At 38.1% G+C, this 23,360-nt stretch overlaps 1 protein-coding gene across 24 annotated transcripts in view; it reads left to right on the top strand.

Moving 5' to 3' along the window:
• Positions 1 to 23,360, top strand: part of PATJ (PATJ crumbs cell polarity complex component) — a 353,800-nt gene that overhangs the window by 41,039 nt on the left and 289,401 nt on the right. For all 24 annotated transcript variants that reach the window (XM_022575833.2, XM_089921641.1, XM_089921673.1 and 21 more), the window contains 7 exons: positions 896 to 1,114; positions 3,316 to 3,418; positions 5,739 to 5,830; positions 7,768 to 7,909; positions 12,046 to 12,189; positions 15,638 to 15,714; positions 17,747 to 17,803. In XM_022575833.2, the coding sequence (XP_022431541.2) occupies positions 896 to 1,114; positions 3,316 to 3,418; positions 5,739 to 5,830; positions 7,768 to 7,909; positions 12,046 to 12,189; positions 15,638 to 15,714; positions 17,747 to 17,803 (834 nt within the window). The remainder of the gene's footprint in view (positions 1 to 895; positions 1,115 to 3,315; positions 3,419 to 5,738; positions 5,831 to 7,767; positions 7,910 to 12,045; positions 12,190 to 15,637; positions 15,715 to 17,746; positions 17,804 to 23,360) is intronic.

Below are 23,360 nucleotides of genomic sequence, written 5' to 3'. Positions count from 1 at the left end.
GCTGACCCCCTGGTAATGCTCCCATCGGTTCTTTTTTTTTTAAATAAATTTATTTATTTATTTATTTTTGGCTGTGTTGGCTCTTTGTTGCTGTGTGCGGGCTTTCTCTAGTTGAGGTGAGTGGGGGCTACTCTTCATTGCAGTGCATGGGCTTCTCATTGTCGTGGCTTCTCTTGTTGCGGAGCACGGGCTCTAGGTGCGCAGGCTTCAGTAGTTGTGGCACATGGGCTCAGTAGTTGTGGCTCGCAGACTCTAGAGCTCAAGTTTAGTAGTTTTGATGCACGGGCTTAGTTGCTCCGAGGCATGTGGGATCTTCCCGGGACAGGGCACGAATCTGTGTCCCTTGCATTGGCAGGCAGATTCTTAACCACTGTGCCACGAGGGAAGCCCTCCCATCGGTTCTTGACTACTCTCCTCTTTGCTCATTCTCTTCCAGCCACACTGACATCTTGCTGTTCCTCAAATGTGTCACTGGGCTTGTCAGCCCTTAGGGTTCTTCACTTTTTGTCGGTGGCCTCTGATCTGACTTTCTTCCTTTCCTAATGCCCAGGGCTTTCAGGTCACTTCCTTACGTATGTGGCTATTTTTACCTGGCTCTAGGCCATTAGGCATGAAGTGATACCCTCAAGCAAATGGCCATTTTAAAAATCTGGTTGCTCTTTTCCTTTTGAACTCTGCTCCTGTGCCCCCTCCCCTTCTTTTTTGTTTTACAAGGACTTCCTTTCCTCTGTTGCCAATTCAGCTGTTCATTAAAAGTATTATATTTTATTCAGCGTTTTTAGATGGCTTCTTTATCAGCCATTTTGCCACGACTCAAGGTCTGATGAATTGTTATTAACTAGTGAAGTTAGACCAATGATTTCTCATAATAATTTTTTTTTTCCTTGGATTAAAGGATGGAAGACTCCAGACAGGGGATCACATCTTGAAGATTGGTAGCACAAATGTGCAGGGAATGACCAGTGAGCAAGTTGCACAAGTGCTGAGGAACTGTGGGAATTCTGTCAGGATGCTTGTTGCAAGAGACCCAGTTGGTGAAATTTCCATAGCCCCTCCTACCCCTGCAGCCTTACCTGTTGCCCTGCCTGCTGTGGCCAACAGGAGCCCTAGTTCTGTGAGTATACAAATTACTCTTTCATAGTAAATTCACTACTGGGTGTGATTTACTGCAGGATTAGAAATGTTTTCCACTCCAAGTGTTGCATGGGTGTGAGTTGTGTCTCAGTGCTCAACAGGGAAGCAGAGGAGAGCCCAGTTTGTAGACACTAGACAAGTTTGATTTTCTTTTTTTTGCCATTTCTCAGGGTTAAGTCATTCAACTTCCCTGAGCCTCAGCTACTCATCTGTAAATTGGAGAATAATAATACCTGCATTTCTATTTCATAAGATTGGTGAACAGATATCCAGATAGTGGAGGGGAAACTGTAAATACTGGTCAGCGTATGTGTGTTATCACTGATAAGAACAGACTGGCCAAAGGGAATAGACATTAGTAATAATAATTTTTATTTTGATTATTAACAATCATTACAGTTATATAATAATCATTACCATTAATCATTATCAAGCACCTGGAATTGTCTAAGTCATCTGAATTTTTCATAAGAATTCTGCAAGATAGGTCTTGTCATCCACTTAATAGATGAGGAAATGGAAGTCCAAATAACTTGTTTTAAAGGTCATATAGGTAGTAATTTGCAAAGCTGGGGTTTGAATTTAGATCTTTCTGGTCCATTCCAAGTTCTTTTTTTGGTTTTTGTCTTTCAGTCTTATTAAGATAAAATAGACATACAGCACTTTATAAGTTTAAGGTGTACAGCCTAGTGATTTAATTTACATACATCATGAAGTGATTATCAAAATAAGTTTAGTGAACATCCATCACCTCATATACAATTAAAGAAATAGAAAAAAAATTTTTCTCGTGATGAGAACCCAGGATTTATTCTCTTAACTTTCATACATAACATACAGTGCTAATTATATTTATCATGTTGTATATTACATCTCTAGTACATATTCATCTTATAATACAAGGTACAAATGGAAGTTTGTACCTTTTGACTGCCTCAATCTGGTCCCCCCATCCCTCAGTCCCAAGTTCTTTCCATCCATCTCACAGGCTCTGAATCAAGAGATAATAAGGCAAAAGGAAAGAAATAGTTTTTAAAAGGACAAGCCAGGAAGAAGAAAAGAGAAGTGATTATGGTGAGAAGGGGGTGGGAAGCCACCTTTCAAATTCATTTGAGGAACCATTCGGTGTCTTCTGGAAAGCCTTTCCCTACTTGGAACCATGTGAGTGGAAGTTTTCTGTCGGAGATATCAGAATCATTTTTCTTTTCTTCTCCAAACTAGTTAGAACCATTTTCTTTTCCATCCATTCTTCTGGTTTGCTGAAGCCTTCTACTTTGTAGTGAGGAACCAGTGTAGCTGTGTGATAAGTGAGAATTTGATGCAATCAGTTATTTACTTTCTATTATTAATGTTTTGAATTGAAAGCAAGGTATTATGTTTTTAGACACCTTACTCTTTTACAGAAATATTTCAAATTAGAAGACAAGAATGATAATCAGTTTTAGGTCAATATTTTTTGCTTACAATGGTTAGGCTTACCATTTGTTTCTAACTTTTTCTTTAAATTCTTTCAGATACAAATTTACGCTGAGCTTTTTCTAAGTGGCTGTATTAGTTTTCTCTTGTTGTATAACAAATGATCACAAACGTTGTGGCTTGAAGCAGTACCCTTTGTTGGTCCACAGTTCTGTAGGTCTGAAGTCTGGGTGAGCTCTGTTGGGCTCTTCTTAGAGTCTTACAAAGCCTAAATCAAGGTGTTGGCCTGGCTGGGCTCTTATCTGGATGCTTTGGGAACAGTCCATTTCCAAGCTCTATCATATTGTTGGCAGAATAGTTTCTTGTAGCCGTAGGACTGAAGTCTCTGTATTAATGGCTGTCAGCTAAGGACCTCTTTCAGCTCCTTAAGTCCCCCTGTGTTCCTTCTCACATGACCCCTCCTTCTTCAAACCACAAGTCCAGTCCTTATGCTTCAAATCTTTTTCACTTCCCTTTCTGCCATCAATAGGAGAAAACCCTCTGCTTTTGAAGGGTGCCTGCTTAGATTAGGCTTACCTGGATAATCTCCCTTTTCCATGATATAAACACAGGAATGGCACCAGGGATCAAAAGTCAGAGACAATCTTAAAATTCTGCGTACCACAGGCGCTCAGAAAATACTTGACAAACCATGCACAAATTGACTATGTACACAAGCTAGATAACTAAACGTTATATATAATTAAAATTATTTTTTCCTTTCAGGACAGTTCTACTCTTTTTGAAACTTACGATGTTGAACTCATTAAAAAAGATGGACAAAGTCTTGGAATTAGAATTGTTGGTTATGTTGGAACCGCTCAGACAGGTAAATGAATCATTTCTATTTTACATTTGGAAATAATTGTAAAGGATGTTAAGGTTCCTAGAGAGTAAAATTAATATCTGCAGATTTTAATTTAAACATTGAACAATAAAACCATGAATCTGTAACAGCAACCAATTACAAGAAATGATTAGAGAATCACAGTTTTCTCTCAGTAGTTTTATAGCTGGCTCAGTAGTCATTAACAAAAGAATTTAATTTATCCAACATAGTGTATAACATTTGAATTGTACCTCCTCTTGTTTCTAAGGTAGATATATTTTGAATATTGAGACTGTGGCATATTATGACATTTTACATGTGATAAAGTAAAATGATTACTGCATATATTTCATATTGTGAATGTCAAAAAAGTATTACTATTACGTTTAATTATCAAAAGAAGATAAAACAAATGCTTTAATTAGAATTATTTTTCTTTCATATAAAGGGAATACATTGTAAGAATAAATGCATGGCCCAAGTATCTCTGAATAATACTCCTTGAACTCGAACATGCAAAGCTTTGGTAACTTTCACTGTAAGAGTTACTCTATTATGATAAGAGATCACTACAGTAAGGAAAAATAAATCTTTTTCACAAATATTTGCTAGTAAGATGAAAAGTTAAAGTTATTAAATGTTGTAGTTTTTTAAAAATTGCAAGGTTACAGAGTTAATTTTTTTTAAAGTTATTATTTTGCATATTTACAGCAGGTGGAAAGATTAAAAGTGCTAATATATTCAAAGTCCTGAATGAAATTCATGTCAGACCACCTTGTGCTATTTTAGCCTAATGAAATAACTGTTTTCCCTTTAGATTTTTCTAAGTGCCACCACTTTTAGGTTCAGAATTTAAATGAGTTCTAAAGAGCTAAGTATGGATTGTATAATAATGTTGCAAAAAAAAAATGTTCTGAGTAGCTCTTAATATGCTGTCTGGTTAGAGAAATCATAAACTTGTGGTTTATGAACCTTTATTACATTAAGTTTTCAAGTTGTAAACCTAGTGATATACATGCAGAGTAAAATGAAGTGAATGATAGATAACTGAGAAAATTTGATGTTTATGTTACTGAATAAGAAAAGAATCATTTTACTTCTTTACCCTCAAAAGAAGCTTTTGGGACTGGAGCAAGGGCTGAGGGAGCAGTGTTGAATCCAAACACTAGAACATTTTATAACTCAATATGCTTTTTAAACATGTAGTCTTTCAAAATAGTTTTCGCTTTATTCCATTCATTGGAACTTTTGAGCAGTTGCTCTGCTTAGTTTTGGAGGGAGTAGAAAAATGAATATAAGAAAAATCTATTCAGGGAGATAAGCATGTAAATAACTGTCAGTTGTTTGAGGATAAATGAAGCGTATGTGTTATCAGAAATGCAAGCAAACTATCATCATATAGCAGATGAAAGACTCATTATGACAGAGGGAAATGGAGAATTCACAAAGAAAGAGGCATTTGTACTAAGCATGGAAAAGGAGAAGGATTTAGATAGAAGGGTCGAGATCGGCAGGAATAAAAAATGAGAAAAGGGATAGTATATAGAAAATACTTGGTGTTTTGGTGGAACATCATGAGTCTTGTGTGTCTGGACTTTTGTCTTATTGGAGCAGTAGTTGGAAGATGAAGTAAAACAAGAAGTTTGGGGCAAATTATGGAGGTCCTTGAATGTGATTCTATGAAATTTACATTTTATCATGTAGGCTATAGGAATCCATTGTTGTTTATATTCCTTCTACAGACAATATTTTAAGTTCATTTGAAATTGAGATAAAAATATAAAATCTTCCAGAACTATGGTCTTTCTTTTTCTAACTTTTCTTCCAGCCCTTGCCCATAGGCATGCATACTTTTTATATAGTTGTAATTTTTATATACATTTTACGATATATATATATAGAAGCTAACATGAGCAGTGAACTAAATGTAGGAAGACCTGTTAGGACCCTCTTGTTTTAGTGCTGCTGAGAAATGATGAAGGTTTATGGCAAGTCAGCAGTGAGAAGGGAGATGGACCAAGAGAAGAGAGTAAGACTTAACCTGAGCTCTCCTGAATTCCAGCTGATACTGGAATGCATTTCATCAAAGTTCCATTACTGATTATTTCCAAAAATAGGCATCAATCAAATCATTTCAAATTTGGGTCACTTGTTATGGTGACAGTTTGAAATAATCCATCAGTTTCTCTGCTTGCATTCAGAATAGTATTTATCAAGCCTTCAGTCAGCCCCTTTAGCTAATTAACCTCTTGATATGAATTTTGCAATCAAGGCCTAATTAGAGCTTTCTTCCTTTTTCCATATGTTTTGTGCACCGTAGGAGAAGCTTCAGGGATTTATGTGAAAAGTATAATACCTGGCAGCGCTGCATACCACAATGGTCAAATTCAAGTGAATGACCAAATAGTTGCTGTAAGTAACTGCCCTCTGTTTTAGAACTGAATCAAGTTGGGGGAAAAAGTTATCATTATTATAATATATATGCAATGGGAATGGCTTAATATAGTCTCATAATGTTTTTAAAAAAGTAGGTTTGTTAGTGCAGTGAAATCTCATTAATTTGGACTCTCATGGTCCTAAATTTTTTTTAATTAAAAAGAAATTTTTTTTAATTGAAATATAAGTTGATTTACAACATTGTGCCAATCTCTGCCATACAGTAAAGTGACTCAGTTTTACACATATATACCTTCATTTTTTAGTATTCTTTTCCATTATGGTTTATCCCAGGAGATTGGATATAGTTCCCTGTGCCATGCAGCAGGACCTTGTTGTTTGTCCATTCTAATTTTTTTTTTTAACTGCCTGTGAAGAAAGGAGTCACTAATGATATTGGCAGGAAAAAAAAATACTGTATACATATGTATATTATAGTATACATACACATATATTTGAAAGATGCTCTAGCATTCTCTTATAAAACATTTCAAGCACCTCTTTGTGTTCTTTAAATTCATCAGTTTTATATGCAATTAATAGGCCATTTACTAGAACTATTTATGTCTTTGTGAAAGTAGTTTTTCTATTAATAGTAATTTTGAGTATATACAAAATTGAGATATTTTTTGTTTTTGAGAATGCAGTCATTGCCGTCTGTCAATTCGGATTGTAATTGGTATTTCCTCCATTTAGTAGAAATTAGTTAAATTTTGCAGTTTATTTTCTTTTTCTTTTATAAATTTATTTTATTTATATTATTTTTGGCTCCATTGGGTCTTCGTTGCTGTGCACGGGCTTTTCTCTGGTTGCGGCGAGTGGGGGCTGCTCTTTGTTGCGGTGTGTGGGCTTCTCATTGCGGTGGCTTCTCTTGTTGTGGAGCATGGGCTCTAGGCGTGTAGGCTTCAGTAGTTGTGGCTCGCAGGCTCAGTAGTTGTGGCTCACAGGCTCTAGAGCGCAGGCTCAGTAGTTGTGGTGCATGGGCTTAGTTGCTCTGCAGCATGTGGGATCTTCCTGGACCAGGGCTCGAGCCCGTGTCCCCTGCATTGGCAGGTGGATTCTTAACCACCGCACCAGCAGGGAAGCCCTACAGTTTATTTTCATAATAATTTTGAAGCATGTATACACACACATACACACACATTTAATTTATTGATTTATGTAGAAACAAATGTTTGTTGGTATAATTTGAATGTTTGTCCTTCAGGTCCATCTAAGGAAGCACCTTTCATGACCCTTGGCTTTTCCGTTATTGGGCTTAGGAAATGTCTTGTGATTGGCAGTTTGGAGATGAGTGATAAAATTTTGGAGAAGATATTAGGGGGAAAGCTATAGCAGTGGTTTGGCTAGCTTGAAGAAGATTGAGCGAGGAGGCCTGTTGGTCATGATGGACTTAATAAGAATGTGTGATTGGACTTGACTGAGATTAGTAAATACCTTTCTTGCATGTGCTTTTTCAGAATACTAGAAAACCTAATGGAAGGAGATCAGTGTCTTCTGGAAAATATCACATAATGATATATGGTAGAGGGGTGAAGTATTGGACGGCCTCTTCACTTTTAGTAATAATGGCTTCTAGTAATACGTCTTGAGAGCTCTGTATAACAACTGACCACCTTTTATGGCACTTTGAATTTTGAATAGCCTCAGAGATTAAGACCCTCTACCTTTCTCAGGCTGTAAGTTAAATGTATGACTTAGGAATACAAGTTTCAGCTTGCTTTCTAGTTTCTCAGAAAATTTGTCAGCATGTTATACTACTAATTTTTCATCCTTATTCACAAATACTTTCTTAGGTCTAATACAAATTATTTGGGGGATGAAATGAATTGCCTAACTTTATACTGCCTTGCCAGAATTAAAAGTGGTAGCTAACTTGGAACTTCTGTTTAATGTATCTTTTAATGTTTTAGGTCGATGGTGTGAATATTCAGGGTTTTGCCAACCAGGATGTTGTTGAAGTGTTAAGAAATGCAGGGCAAGTGGTACACCTAACCCTAGTTCGAAGGAAAACATCCTCATCTGCTTCTCCGCATGAAGGGCCCTCTGACAGAGGTAATTAAGTCCTCTGTCCCTCCCCCTACCTTGTCTGGGTTTGGAAGATCAACTCACTTACGGAAGTTGTTCTATAAGTCTGGGAAGGGAAAACTGCCCACCTTGTGAAAAGCAGCAGTGGAGCAGTGAATCAATTCATTTATGCCTTGAAGAGTTTCCTTTGCCTGTTATAACGTGCCAGTCCAAATGTTAGAATGTGAACACTGACATGCATTAAGCTCTGAGAGCTTCTCTAAATGGAGATGGAAATAATTTTCCCAAAAACCTTCCAAATTTCATTTAATTCTTATATTTGAATAATAAAGCTTTGCCACATTTTGTTCCAGGGGCTCTCAGTTGCCTAATGCTTTGACATTTTGCAAACTTCAGGTTTCATATTACATCTAATGATGTATTTGATTCTAATATTTCTTGATTTACTTTGTGAACTATAGCAAGAGAAAATAAAATATGGATTTCTATTAAGGACACTTTTATTTATAAAATAATATTTGTTACTTTGATTATAAGAATAGTAAATTTTCATTATGGAACAAACGCAAAATTGTATGCATGACAATTTTTAATTATCAACTTATAAATGTAGATAGATCAACAAAATTTGGCAATCATGGGAACACATTCAATTTAAAATGAATGACTGGGGCTTCCCTCATGGCGCAGTGGTTAGGAATCCACCTGCCAATGCAGGGGGCATGGGTTTGAGCCCTGGTCCGGGAAGATCCCACATGCCACGGAGCGGCTGGGCCCGTGTGCTACAGCTACTGAGCCTGCACTCTAGAGCCCTTGAGCCACGATTACTGATCCCATGTGCCACAACTACTGAGGCCCGCGCACCTGGAGCCTGTGCTCCACAACAAGAGAAGCCACCTTAATGAGAGGCCTGCACACCGCGGTGAAGAGTAGCTCCCGCTCGCTGCAACTAAAAAGAAAGCCCGTGCACAGCAACGAGGACCCAACACAGCCAAAAATAAATAAATAAATTTATTTAAAAAAAAAAATGAATGACTGGCAGGTCTGGGGCCCCGCCCCTTACACTTCTCAGGCCTGACCTCCTCGTGATGTGGCCGGACGTGCCCCCTCTCGTGAAATCATGGTGGCATACTGGAGACAAGCTGGACTCAGCTACATCCGATACTCCCAGATCTGTACAAAAGCAGTGAGGGATGCATTGAAGACAGGATTCAAAGCAAACGCCAAGAAGACTTCTGGCAGCAGCATAAAAATTGTGAAAGCGTAAAAGGAATAATTTACTCTGACTACAGCTTGAAATGTTGCATGTTCAAGGTGAAGATGTGTGGGCACGTGTTATGGCAGGTTGAAAACGATCTCCCTTCATGGAAAGAAAAAAAACCTGTCTTGTTCATAGATTGACAATGCCAATAAATTAAAGTACGGTTCAAAAAAAAAATAAAATGAATGACTAATTATATAACTAGTGGGTAAGAAATAATTCCATTAGAATTTGTCAAACGTTGAGTACATATTTTTTCCCCTCCTCTGAAGATATAATGAGGCTAGAAATGTTTGCTTTCAACTGATATTAAATTGTATTTACATTGGAACTTTATTTTATTTTATTTTTCATTATTTATTTGGTTGCACAGGGTCTTAGTTGTGGCAGGTGGGCTCCTCAGTTGCAGCTCATGTGCTCCTTAGTTACGGCTCATCAGTTCCTTAGTTGTGGTATGCGAACTCTTAGTCACGGCATTCATGTGGGATCTAGTTCCCCAACCAGGGATCAAACCCGGGCCCCCTGCATTGGGAGCACGGAGTCTTAACAACTTCGCCACCAGGGAAGTCCCTATGTTGGAACTTTTTAAGTTTTATGTGGTAGTGGAAATTCTGCTGCTGAAAGATCGATGCCCTGTCAACTGCATTGTGTGTATGAAATTTAAAATTGACTAAATAGTACAGAATGTACAAATGCTGTATTGACCTTAAAGGTGTACATAAATATTTATACCATTATAATGGTTTTTAGTAGCTCTGATAGAGCCTTTGGCTTTAGTCTGCTGTATCAAATGAACTATGTCATCTGCAAATTAGCAATTCTTTTCTGGGCGTGCCTACATTTTAAATTTGTATTGGGATAGGTTTTGACTCTAAATCTGCACTTCTTCCATGGTTTGGGTGTCCTTCCTGTGTGTTTCACTAGCACCCTTTGAAGAGCACTCTACTGTAGCATTTTTCACACCGTGTTGTAATCACCTGTTTTGTGTGTGGCCACTATAATGTAGGGGAGTGGTTATGCCTGTGTCCCCTGCCCCATTGAACACATCTCTGTGTGCCTTCCTCATAGTCAGCATTTAAGTTTGTTTTACTGAAACAAACTGCATGGCTTCTAGCTCTTGTGCAGTACCTTCCTTTGCCATTGAAAATCTTTACTGTCTTTTTCTCCTCTAAACTCTTATTTGCATACCTTGTATATAATTATTTGTGTACCAATTTGTATACTACTTGTAGCGTACAACCAGTCATGTATTGCTTTGTACTCTGCACACTGTTTAGTGAGTAACTCTTCTCCCCAAGCTACATTAGCAGCTTCTGGCTGGCATTTGTCTTGCTGGCACTGGGCAGTGCATTTAGTGTGTATCAAGAGATTAATGTTCTAAAAAATCCTGTGTGGTTTAAAATGTCATGTTAAGATCATAGGAACTTTTAACTGGTTATATTTTTAAACTTTTTATTATAAAATTTTTTGAACATACAGGAAAATTGAAAACTAATGTAACAGATACCCACAAACCCACCATTTAGATTCAGGAGTTAACACTTTGCCATGTTTGCATCATTTCTTTACCTTTTTCTGAACCATTTAAGAGTGAGTAGTAGATATCGTGACAATTTAGCCCTACATACTTCAGTTATAGCTTCTAAAAATAGTCATGATATCATTATCACACCAAAGAAAATTAATAGTAAGTCCCTAATATCAAATACCCAACACATACTTAAATTTTCCCAATTGTTCCCAAATGTCTTTTGTAGTTCCTTTTTCCACTTCCCTTTCTTCCCCTCAAAAGCCTCATAAAATCAAGATCATTGATTTTTATGCATTGAGCCTATTGCATTGTATTATGCTTCTTTGGTTTCTTAATCTAGAAGAATCTCTTGCCCCTGCCTCCATGGCATAGACTTTTTGAAGGGATTTGGCCATTTGTCACTAGAATGGTACATTCAGAATTTGATTGTTTCCTTGTGGTGTCATTTGACTTGTTCCTCTATCCCCTATGTTTCTTGTGAGCTAGGAGCTAGAGCCTTAAATTCAGGTTCAGTATTTTTTTTTTTGCCGTACACGGGCCTCTCACTGCTGTGGCCTCTCCCGTTGGGGAGCACAGGCTCCGGACGCGCAGGCTCAGCGGCCACGGCTCACGGGCCCAGCCGCTCCGCGGCATGTGGGATCTTCCCGGACCGGGGCACGAACCCGTGTCCCCTGCATCAGCAGGCAGACTCTCAACCACTGCGCCACCAGGGGAGCCCAGGTTTAATATTTTTGATAAGAATACTTTATAAGTTACATGTGGTTATTTAAAAATAATGTAAAATGATTCTTGTTCAACCTTTCTTGTGTTTAAGATATACATAGTGACTGGCATGCTGGAGATTGAACGCTTACTTAACTCAATTTAGCTAAGGAAGGAAACTCTGCAACCAGGGGAATACTCTCCCCTTTCCTTCCCATTCACAAGATTACTTATGTAGAGTTGTTTGTGAAACTCATGATGATGTCATGCTAGAACCTAGGATTGCCCAGAGCAACGGAACCGGCTTCTTCTGCATATCTTGCTCCCTGCCCACCACAACAGCAAGAACATATGGCCCCCAGTGTTCTCCTCCTTCCCCCCACCCCCCAAGGCTATATTGAAAAGCATCTCCTCCTGCTTCGTCATTGACTTTACCTTGCTTTTCTCTTCCCATTGCCTAGTTCCTTATTCTTTTCAATAATTACTACAAGTGTATTTTTTAATGAATTGAGTGGTTATCACAAGTGGCATTTTAACTAAAGGAATCATATGTGTAACTTACCCGAAAAGTTTATAAGGAGGTTGTGAAATGGGACAGTAGAGTGGAATAAGCTTACTTAAATGTGGCCTTCATCTGATAGTGATTCAAATTAACAATTCTTATTTTAGGAACTGTGGTGGAACCACCGAAAACACCAGCCCTCTTTCTGACTGGAGCAGTGGAAAAGGAAACTAATTTCGGTGAAGATGAGGAAACTGAAGAAAGAATGGATAATCTAAAAAATGACAATCTACAAGCCTTAGAAAAACTGGGTAGGCACGAAGCATTCGATTCAAAGCTTTCTCTCTTTGTAGTTAATATAATATGAGGAATTTTAGAGGCATTTTTAGAGATATAAAATAAGATATTCTTAATATCAACATCTTAACACTTGTGGCAGTTGAGAATCGAGCATACTGTTGTTTAATCATTGTTTAATTATGTTGATTTTTTTTTTTCTTTTGCGGTACACGGGCCTCTCACTGTTGTGGCCTCTCCCGTGGCGGAGCACAGGCTCTGGACGCGCAGGCTCAGTGGCCATGGCTCACGGGCCCAGCCGCTCCGCGGCATGTGGGATCCTCCCGGACTGGGGCACGAACCCGTGTCCCCTGCATTGGCAGGTGGACTGTCAACCACTGCACCACCAGGGAAGCCCAATTATGTTGATTTTGAATACATTTTATTAGTGTGATAACTTTTAATCTTGTCGGCATTTGTAATTACTGCATACTTTAGCTTGTATTATTATCATCGATATAGCTATAGATATACAGCTCTCTGTATACATATAGCAGTATTTCCTTTTCACCATGTTAATAATGTATACATTTTTATATATTTTATCAAATTTCCAGGTTGCTATATATTTATTGTTGAATTTTCTTTTTAATTGATGTGCAGCTTTGTCCTTGTGCTTTGTTCTTTGATACCTTGTCTACTCTAGTTGACTGTATTCTGTAAGCATGTTGAGTAACAGTCTCACACAGTTTCCTGTATAAAGGCACTCAGGGAAGCCTTGCCAGTTGGATGAAATGGACTAAAACTTCATCCATATCCACGTTGGCTTTTGGCTTTGATTGCCTTCTCTTGGGAAAGAATGGCCTGAAGGAAGGAGTAAACCCCTCATTCAAGTTTTAAAATTTCCTATAGTTTGGAAATTTAACTTGTTCTTTTTGACCCAAGTAGATTGCAGTTAATTTTTGCTCTTTAAATTCATGTGAACCCAGAGAGATGTACAATGAACTATCAGGTGAAAATCAAATACATTCTAAAGTTAGAAATATTTTTAGAAATAGCTGCTCTTTTTGGATCAACCTCACTACCGTTTTTTTTTTTTTTTCATGAGTATGTATAATTTCAGCTAGAGAGACCAAATTCTTCCATCTGTTACGAAGTTAACTCTCTTTTTGCTGTAGGGGCAGAACTGTTTTCCCTTCTTCTCGTCTAGTTCTTTTGGCTGGTCTAATAATTAAATCGACATAAGACAGATTAACACAGGAGAAAAACTAATTTCCTATGTGTAAGAGTCCCATAAAAATATGAGCCCCAAGGGCAAGTTGGGCAATTGAAGCTTCTGTGCTATCCTGAGTTAAGGAATGGGATAGGGGCCTGGGCCTTCCAAGGGGAGGAGAGTAATTTGCAGGATGATAAGAAGAGCAGATGTTTGGTAATTAGAAGTTTGCCCAGCCATGCAGATAGGTCTTTCAAATAAAAAAGTTATCTCTGGCAATAACTGTCTTTCTGGTACAGGTTCCCTATCTAAATTCTTTTAGGTAGTTAAGGGAGAGGTGAAAGTTTCTCCTGAGTCTGCAGGGTCTTCATTGCCTTCAGCTGAAAATAATCCACATGCCAAAGTGACAATATTTGGGGGTGGCATATTCTGCTCCCCTTCATTGCCATTGGAGTAATCGTTACAGAGCATCATAATATTCATTTTTGTGTGTGATCATTGTGTGTAGCCAAGGATTTATTGAGCTGCTTAAAATAAATCTCTTTCCTCTGGTACTTAGGCCTTTGTGCTGTGCTTTAAAACTCATGACTATGATTTCATTGTATGACTGAAAGGTACAAATATAGTCCAAAGAATTGTAGGTGAAATATCGACATTATTTTATATGTGTATAAAATATCTTTAAATATCATGTTTTTAAGCTTACAGTTCAACCAATACATTGCAGATTTTATTCAAATTAGCCTACCACACAGGAAACTGCTGTCTGTAAGAAATTTAATAGAACTTTTAGTGTAATTTCTTATGGAAATGTTAACAGAGTAGGAACAAAGGTGCAGAGCCTACCTGAATGATACTTTGTTTTTAATAGGATCTTCAGTTAGTTATCCTCGAAATGTAATCTAGCATATCAGTTAATATAGTTACTTTATGGATATGCTTTTGTAAATCTAGTAATTTTAAGTCCTTTAGTGTTCATTAGTCTTAGTCTCTGATTTTTGAGGTTAGCCTGTTTTACTTAATGATTTGTATTCTGTAATTAAGCATGATATGCATCCGAGATTAGATGTCTGCTGAAGGCTTGAAAAAACTGATACTGCAAGTTATGTTTGGTTTTAGGCAGATGGTTATATCAGTTGTGGTGTTTTGCAACTTGTCCAATTTCGTGACAAAATTGAGTTTTTCTTAAAAGAGGTGGAGGTTTGTTTATTTTCTGCTGCTACTGTGGATCTAAATTGAAATTACAGTTTTAGTACTTTGATATTTGTCTATTAGGCATCATTCAGACTACAGACTTCTGGCTAAGATCAAACGGACAGGCAGGACACTTAAAATCTGTCTGCGCTCTTTAAAATCATCTGACCCAGGCAAAAAAGGCAATATTACCCTTAAGTAAGAAAGTTATAAAGATATGATAGGGCTTCCCTGGTGGCGCAGTGGTTGAGAGTCCGCCTGCCGATGCAGGGGACGCGAGTTCGTGACCCGGTCCGGGAAGATCCCATGTGCGGCGGAGCGGCTGGGCCTGTGAGCCATGGCCGCTGAGCCTGTGCGTCCGGAGCCTGTGCTCTGCAATGGGAGAGGCCACAGCAGTGAGAGGTCCACGTACCGCAAAAAGAAAAAAAAAAAAAATATGATAACCATGTAGCCACAAAAGACCAAAGTAAAACAAAATTTCTATTATATTAAAGCTCATGCAACTCACTGGTTGAATTAAACCAGAAAAGCTTTTATATATGCCCAAGTGAAAAGTTTGATTGGGTCATGTTGATATGCCTTGTTTATAGTAAAGATATTTTGATAAGTTTTTACTTTTCCTATGGGTGAGTGGAAGGTACTACTCTGAAGTGATTAACATTCACCTTAAATCCTTGTTTGTCCTAACATAGCATAAACCAAAGCCAGATGCATTTTACTTGTAAGCCACAGGATGTTTGTATACAAACTATATAATTCAAATTTCATTTATAACTCATCATTTCCTCTTCCCCTTAAAATATTCCTTAACAGCAAAAGCCCCATCATAATTTGGTCATAGACCAAATTTACATTTTACATTTTTACATTAGTAAAATGTAAAATTTTACATTCTACATTAGTCTTACAAGTCACCTCTGATTTACTTTACCTAATAGACCTAAGTTAATGCACTTTCCTTTTTATTTATTTCCCTTTTACTTACTGAAGCTGTGCTGTTATGGAAGAATTTAGTAGTTTAGTGTGTTTAGCTCACAGTAGTTTCAATGTTTTCTTTCTTTATTTTTTTAATCCAGAAGGAGTCCCAGCCTCTTTAGAAAATGAGCTGAAATCCAGATGGGAAAACCTACTGGGCCCTGATTATGAAGTAATGGTATGTTAAAATCTTTTAATGAAAAACACTCATGTCTCATCTCATGTCAATGAAATGTAGCTCTGAATGCTACAATTGAAAGAAATCGGAGAGTCAAAGAATAGCTGGCCAGGCCTTTATTTTTTCCTCCTGTGTTTCTTCCGTACTGGATCAATTAATTGATTTTTTTTTTTTTTTTTTCATTTCAAGCTGCAAGGACAGTTAAGGACTGCAGATAAGTTTCAGTTACAATTAGCAGACACTCAGTTCATGTGGAAACAATTTAAGTCAACAATAGGCAGAAAAATGTTAGGAGAGAAAGGACTTGCCTTTAAATTTATAACCTGTATCAGCTGCTTAAAATTGCTGGCATTTTTATGATTGCTTTTATGATCTGCTTGTTTTATTATACACTGAAAGGGCTGTGGATATTACTCCTGTGTTTCACAAAGAATCTTACAGTTTTATGAGAAAAATGAAAGAATGCTTATCAAATGTATTTGGGAGAACAGGAAGTAATTTAGGTCAGGTATAAGTTTATATGCCAGTGGTCCATTAGGCTTCCTTTCACCTGTTATTAGATTCACTGAGTAAGGGATTGATTACATTTCCCCATATGAATCCACATGAAAACAGAAAGCTGCACTTAGAAAAGCCTCTACAGTGTTCACTAAATGTGTTAGTAATAAAGTATTCTATTAAATTTCTTTTGTCTTTCACATTTTCTTACATATGTTTGTCATTAGTACTTGCTGGCTGGTTGGAGATTTTTTTTTTCTCTTCTAGCCACTATCTATTGTTAGACATTTTCCAGTGTCATTAAGATGAGTCAGAACAGTGCATACTTCCTCTTCTTACTTGTTTTGCACTTGCATGTCGGTCCTCATGAACTGCTGCTTCTTTACTTCATAGATTTCAAAGCTGTTTTTTCATTAGGTTATCACCTAGCAAGTGACCTTTTCTGCTATCCTGAGTGGTTGATATTTAAAGTAGTTTGGTGTACCAGTATTTTTAAATGGTCTGTTTTGCGATGATCTCTTTTCGGTTAAAAATTTATCCTCTTTATAACCACCTTTCCAAATTTTATTTATCATGTGGTGAGGTCATAACAGAGGGGCTAGAAAGAGGAGACAGAATTTGAAGTTGGAAATTTAAAGTGACAGTTTATTCATTAAGAGTTGTAACATGTTCTGAGGGACGAGGCGACAAAAGGAGAAGCCAGGCAAGACGGATGAATGAATGCATACATGCAAATATGCGTATATACATTCATGCATGTGCTCCAGTGTTTCTTGCTTTATTTTCTTCCAGAATCTACTTATCTGAAGTGCAGTACTTTTAGAAGCCTTAGTTGGACCACTGTTTAACTTATCCCCTCCCTCCAGATGCACCATATTCTATTAACAACTTACAGATGCAAATCATCAGTGCAGTAATTTGCTTGCACGGAATTCACTTCTGTGGATGTCCACCATTGAAGCTCAGAACAATAGTTTTAGGCCAGGATTAAAAGCTTTCAGTATTCCACGATCTTTCCACCAGTCCAGGTCTTTTGTTTGTGTCCTTGCCAGCTCTTTCTCCTAGGGAAATGGTTTGAGCTTTCTGTAGAAAGTCAGATGCTTCAGTTTTTCCAAACTGCTCTGATTTTTCTGACCTTGAAAACTTTGTTTCAAGGCCTGGGTTTAAAAGTAAAAATGACCATACTCTTGGTTTTGTCAAAAGAATAAATTTTTTATGGCTTTAATACAATGGAGGATTATATTAAAATTTTAGGGGCTATGGATTTTTAAAAATAGTACATGTATTTGCCCATCACCTTCTAGTTCAACTTTTGCATAATTTATGAAAAAAGATTGCTGTGGAGAACAATAACAACAAAAAAGCGAATGTACTCTGAAATTTTACATTATGTGTTATGGATTTCAGAAACGTGGAAAAGAGTTTAGATGGAGTTATCAATGTATAGGTTTTATACAGATTTTTTCAGAAAGCCTAGGAAGAAATAAAGTTATGCTTTTACAAATATTGGAAATATTTTTTCTTGTGAATTTAGATTGCTACTTTGGACACACAGATTGCAGACGATGCTGAGTTACAGAAATATTCAAAGGTAAGCATTATTTTTTATTTTTATTTTTTATAAATTTATTTATTTATTTTTGGCTGTGTTGGGTCTTTGTTGCTGCACGCGGGCTTCTCTAGTTGCAGCGAGCGGGGGGCTACTCTTCCTTGTGCTGCGCATGCTTCTGATTGCGGTGGCTTTTCTTGCTGTGGAGCATGGGCTCTAGGCACACGGGCTTCAGTAGTTGTGGCACCTGAGCTCAGTAGTTGTAGCTCGTGGGCTCTAGAGAGCAGGCTCAGTAGTTGTGGCACATGGGCTTAGTTGCTCTGAAGCACGTGGTATCTTCCCGGACCAGGGCCCCAACCCGTGTCCCCTGCATTGGCAGGCGGATCCTTAACCACTGTGCCACCAGGGAAGTCCCTATTTTTTAAACTGTTGCCAGTTTTTTGTTGTTTGAAGAACTTTCTCTAAGTTCTTGTCAAAGAAACTAGATTAGTGCTGTGATCTAAAGTTTTCAGAATTTAGTTTTAGAGGTTTTCTGGAAATGTAGTAGGTTCTGACGGTTATGAAACGTGATGGTTAGATATGCCTGGGAAGAACGTGGGCCACTTCCAGAAGCCAAAATCCCTGGTGTGACTGCTTTGCTCACCTTAAAGGTAGTATGCAGAGCGGCCTTGTGCAGAGCGTGTTAGCTTTTCAGATATTGTAAGTCCTTTTAAAATGTTTCCTAAAATTCAAGACCATGATATAGACTTAAAAAAGAAAATCTTCCCAGTCCAGATGTTTAAGAACAAAAAAGTGGCTTATCTTTTGAGATAGACAATGCTTCTTCTTGGACTTAAAAAATTTTGTATTGAGATTTTTATTTCTAATGGCAAAATGCCAGAAGGTAACTTTTACAGGTTTTCCTAACATTTTTAGTGACCTCTCACTGCAAATTAATTTCATAGTCCCCACTCTGGATAATCAAAGTCCAGGGTAATTGAAACTTAGAGAAGCCTTCCAGGTGGCTTTCTCAATAAATGATGAGAAAAGAAAGGTTTTCTTGTCCGAATAGTTTCAGAAATTATACTGTAATCCCACCTGAGGTATATGAGCTAAGCCCAGCTTAAACTCTGCTGTCATATGCAGTATTCAGAATGAGTTTTCTGTGTCCCGTGTGGGTTTTGTAAGAAGTCATCTCTTTAGATAGTTCTACCATTTCCTTCTTTGGGTATTTGTGATGAATATTTTCCTTCTAAAATTTTATGTTACATGTGCTGTTATTTTTAGGTTGGAATTTTCACAGCCGATGCTGTGGAGAGTATTTCTTTCCTTGTAAGCTAGCCTGCATTTGGAGTCATTTCCTTGCTGGGCTGTGTGGGCCAGCTGACCAGGCTTTCCTCAGATGTGCAATATGAAAGAACACGCACAGCTTGTACTTAAAATTATTTACAATATCATATTTAGGTTAGATTAGTCACTGATTACTAATTCCATCTAAATTTGTTGAGAGGAGTTTAATTCAAAATAAGAGTAAGAAATATAAATCCCTCATCAAACTTCACATGTTATTAATTACTGCAGTATAGTTGATTGGTGACATGGACTCTGGCGTCAAACTGCCTGGGTTCGGATTCTGGCTTATCCATTAACTAGCTTGTAAAATTATCTAGACTCTATGTTTCAGTTTTGTTGTCTGTAAAAGGAAGATATTAATAGATGAGTACCTATCTCGTGGGTTGTATAGGAGTTAAATTTAATGGGCCTAGAGTAGTTGCAAGCACATAGGATATTGTTAATATTTTTACTGTCATTCATAAAAATCAATGATGCTTTTCCTGAAAATTGTTCTTTAATTTACACTAAACTCTTAGATAGTAGATATTTTCTATTTACCAGTCTTCCACTTAACTGAATTTCCTGTGCCTAATCTGCCCGTCTATTGAGTCCTTAATTTTAGTTGTTATATTTTTCTATTCTAGAATTTATTTTATCCCTTTTTAGATCATAATTCTTTTGGAGGAGTTCTCAATTTTAAAAAATCTGTAGTTGCCATCTTTTTCTCTATTTCTTGAACATATTAATCATAGCTTATAAGGGCTTAAAATAATTAATTCCAATATGTGGATCAACTTTAGATGTGTTTCTGTGGTTTGATGTTTTTCTCTCGTTATAGTTATTTGGTTGTATATCTCGTCATGCCATAATTTGACTGAATGTTCGATATTATGTACGCCAGCTACGAAAAGCGTCAGGTGATGTCATCTCCATCCAGAAGAGTCACTGTTTCTTCTAATAAGGAGATACTCTGTGTGTGTGTGGGGGGGGTACAGGTGGGCGATCATCTCTGAGGCGAGGCAGAGGTACCTTTCGGGTAAGGTTCAGACTCTCTTGTTGCCTTTGCTCCTAACACATGGCCTTCCAGGTATTCCAGTGAGTCTGCGGTGTTTACCAATTCCTTCTCCCTGGTGGGACCTGAACTCCAATTCTCCCTTAGTACTTTGGGACTGTAGAAGTCTTTGCTTAGCTCTTCAGAGGTTTCCTGAGGAACTTTTAGCCTCCTTGCCCATTAGAACTCCAGAGACGTCCTTGGAGGAAAACATGCCCTTGCTCAGGCTCAGTTCATCGTGCAGTTCAGCTTTAGTTGTCCTTACATGTTCAAAGCCGTAAGACCCTGTATCATCGGATTCTATAATGAGAAAAAAGGATCATAACCACACACGGTACATCTTAAAGAATGTCATTGTCTTTCTCCAGGCAGAACATGTTCTCTTTCACCTTCATCCCTAGTTCCTTGCCACCAGTCTAACTTTATCTTCTTCCTGATCAGCTTCTATGAATTATGTCTACTTGTACTCAGTTACTCTGGTGTAATGATGTGGAAAGTCTTCGAGTCAAACAGACTTACAGAACCACCTCACCAGTACATTCAACTGTTCATTCATTCGTCAATTATTTATTGATATCTACTCAGTGCCAAGTCCTCTACTGGGTGCTGGGGTTTCAGAAGAGAACAGGAAAAAAAAAATCGCTGTCCTGTAGAACTTACATTTTAGTAGGGGGAGATACAAAATAAGTCATAATTTCTGTAGTATAGATGATGTGTGCCATGCAGGGAAAATGGATAAGGAATTCAGGAGAGAGTGTGGGTTTGCAATTTTAGATAGGTTGACCAGGAAAAGCCTCCTTAAGAAGGTAACATTTGAGGAAATACTTTAGGAGGTGAAATAAGCAGCCTAATTTTTCTTCTACATAATAGGAACAATAGTACCTATGTTGTAGAAGGTTAAATATAAATATATTTAATACATGCCCTAATTAATATAGCTCAATGCCAACATGTAAGAACCGTTTGATAAATGGTGGTTTTGTTTCCCAGTTGTATACTTCTAGTACTTTTAGTCTCTGACCTTCTAAAGGCTCCTTTAAAAAAAAAAAAGCTATTTTAAAACATTTAATTGAAATTTTGTTGTAGCAAGTTTTTTTTTTATTTTTTGCACTAGAAGAGTCAGCCATAATTGCACTATTCTCTTTTCATATTTAGTTGTTGCCTATATATGTTTACATATCTGTAGTTGGTATACCCATTCTTTTGTGTAACATACATGTCAGAGAAGGGATGTATGCTTTTTCTATGTAAAATTATCACACTTATTTACTCTTTTTTTTTTTTTTTTTTTGCGGTATGCAGGGCTCTCACTGTTGTGGCCTCTCCCGTTGCGGAGCACAGCCTCCGGACGTGCAGGCTCAGCGGCCATGGCTCACGGGCCCAGCCGCTCTGCGGCATGTGGGATCTTCCCGGACTGGGGCATGAACCCGTGTCCCCTGCATCAGCAGGCGGACTCTCAACCACTGCGCCACCAGGGAAGCCCCATATTTACTCTTTTGTACATTGATTTCTTAATTACAAATGTCCACAGATTGATTTTTTGTTGTTGTTGTTGTTTTTTTTTGAGCCATGCTGTGCAGCTTGTGGGATCTTAGTTCCCCAACCAGGAATTGAACCCGGGTCATGGCAATGAAAGTGCCGAGTCCTAACCACTGGACTGCACAGATTGATTATTTTGATGAACTATCATTTTAAAAAATCCTCTTAAAATTGGAAGTCTAGTTCCTAATTCAGTAGCTTCTAATTTCTCCCTACAATATGTAAAGAAGACTGGCCTGTCCAAACCCATTTCACACGTGAGGATGCTGAAGTTTGCATAGGTCGAATGAATCACCTTAAATTACACAACTGGATGGTAGCAGAGGCAGCTTGCAGCTTAGAGAGCTTTCTTTCCTTCCTGAAATATTTACAGAGCTCCTACTCTACGCCAGACACTGCACTACCAACTGTGGGAAGCAAAATAGAAAAGGTCCTTGCCCTCCTAGAGTCTGGGTTCTGGGCTTTGGTCAGGGCATGATAATAAACAAGTAAAAAATAACCTGAGAAGATAGTTGTAAACTGTAAAAAGTGATGCAAAGAAGTGCTTGTAAGAAGTGATGATGATTCAAGAAGCATAAACAGGGTGATGAGAATATAACTGGGGGGCACCTTAGAGAGAGAGCTGGGGAAAGCCTTTCCGAGTTTAGGCTTGAAGGATAAGAATGTGGTGAACGGCAGGTACAAGTGGAAAAGAGCTGTCCTGTGGGAGGAATGGAAGTTGTTTGTTCAGAGTGTCTCAGTCAAACTAAATGAAGAGTAGGATGTTGTTAGGTGAGGAAGACCAGGTGCTTACAGGGCCTCGAGATCCATGCTGGTAAGCCTGGGTTTTATTCTCAGTGCCAGGTAATACTGGTGGAAGGTTCTAAGCAGGGTAGTGTCATGCTCTGAGGTCAAGGATGTAGGGTTTTTGTTTGTTTGTTTGCCTTAAAATATTTATCTATTTGGTTGTGCCAGGTCTTAGCTTCTGGGCTCCTTGGTTGTGGCATGCACGTGGGATCTAGTTCCCTGACCAGGGATCGAACCCGGGCCCCCAGCATTGGGAGCGTGGAGTCTTAACCACTCCACCACCAGGGAAGCCCCAAGGCTGTAGGTTTTTCCTCTGTCCCGACAGATTTCTGATTAGGAAAATCATGTTTCACAGCTATAGCTGGTGTTTCTAAGGGTTTAACTGTCTTTAGTTGGTCACTCCAGTTCCCACCTCATAGCCGCTTCTCTTGAAGAGATGCTGATTCAAGAAGCATCTTCCTATATGACAAGCCAGTGTTAATAGACAAGATTTTCTTTTGAGGTGGATGCAGTTGTATGGAAAGAGAGAGGTGAAAGCAATTTACAGTGGTTTGAACATTAGCTGCACTGCTTCTAGGAAGCTGTTAATCATGACACAAGAAGTTTCCCTGCATCTGGGGAGACTTGCACTTTTAGGGGTGGCTTTCTTGGCAAGTGTTTACTATTAAGATAATCAAGACACTATGAGGGAGAAGCATTATGCTCATGCCAGTGACCTTTCTGCTGGCCGTCAACTGTAATATGAAGTGAGCATTAGTAAGATCTGTGGTGTGGGAAACAAAAGACCAGGCCCTGTTCTCTGGTTTTGACAAGACAGACTGACAAATTTCTCTTTATTTCCTTCCTGAATTACATTCTCTGAGCCAAAGGGCATTAAGATGTGAGTTCACCTCTCACTCTGTTTCAGCA

Source organism: Delphinapterus leucas, chromosome 1 (genome assembly GCF_059928025.1).
Source record: "Delphinapterus leucas isolate spDelLeu-1000000601 "Yukka" chromosome 1, BTC_Dleu_Yukka2, whole genome shotgun sequence".
Classification (NCBI taxonomy): domain Eukaryota; kingdom Metazoa; phylum Chordata; class Mammalia; order Artiodactyla; family Monodontidae; genus Delphinapterus; species Delphinapterus leucas.
This window is presented reverse-complemented; position numbering and strand designations above follow the sequence as displayed.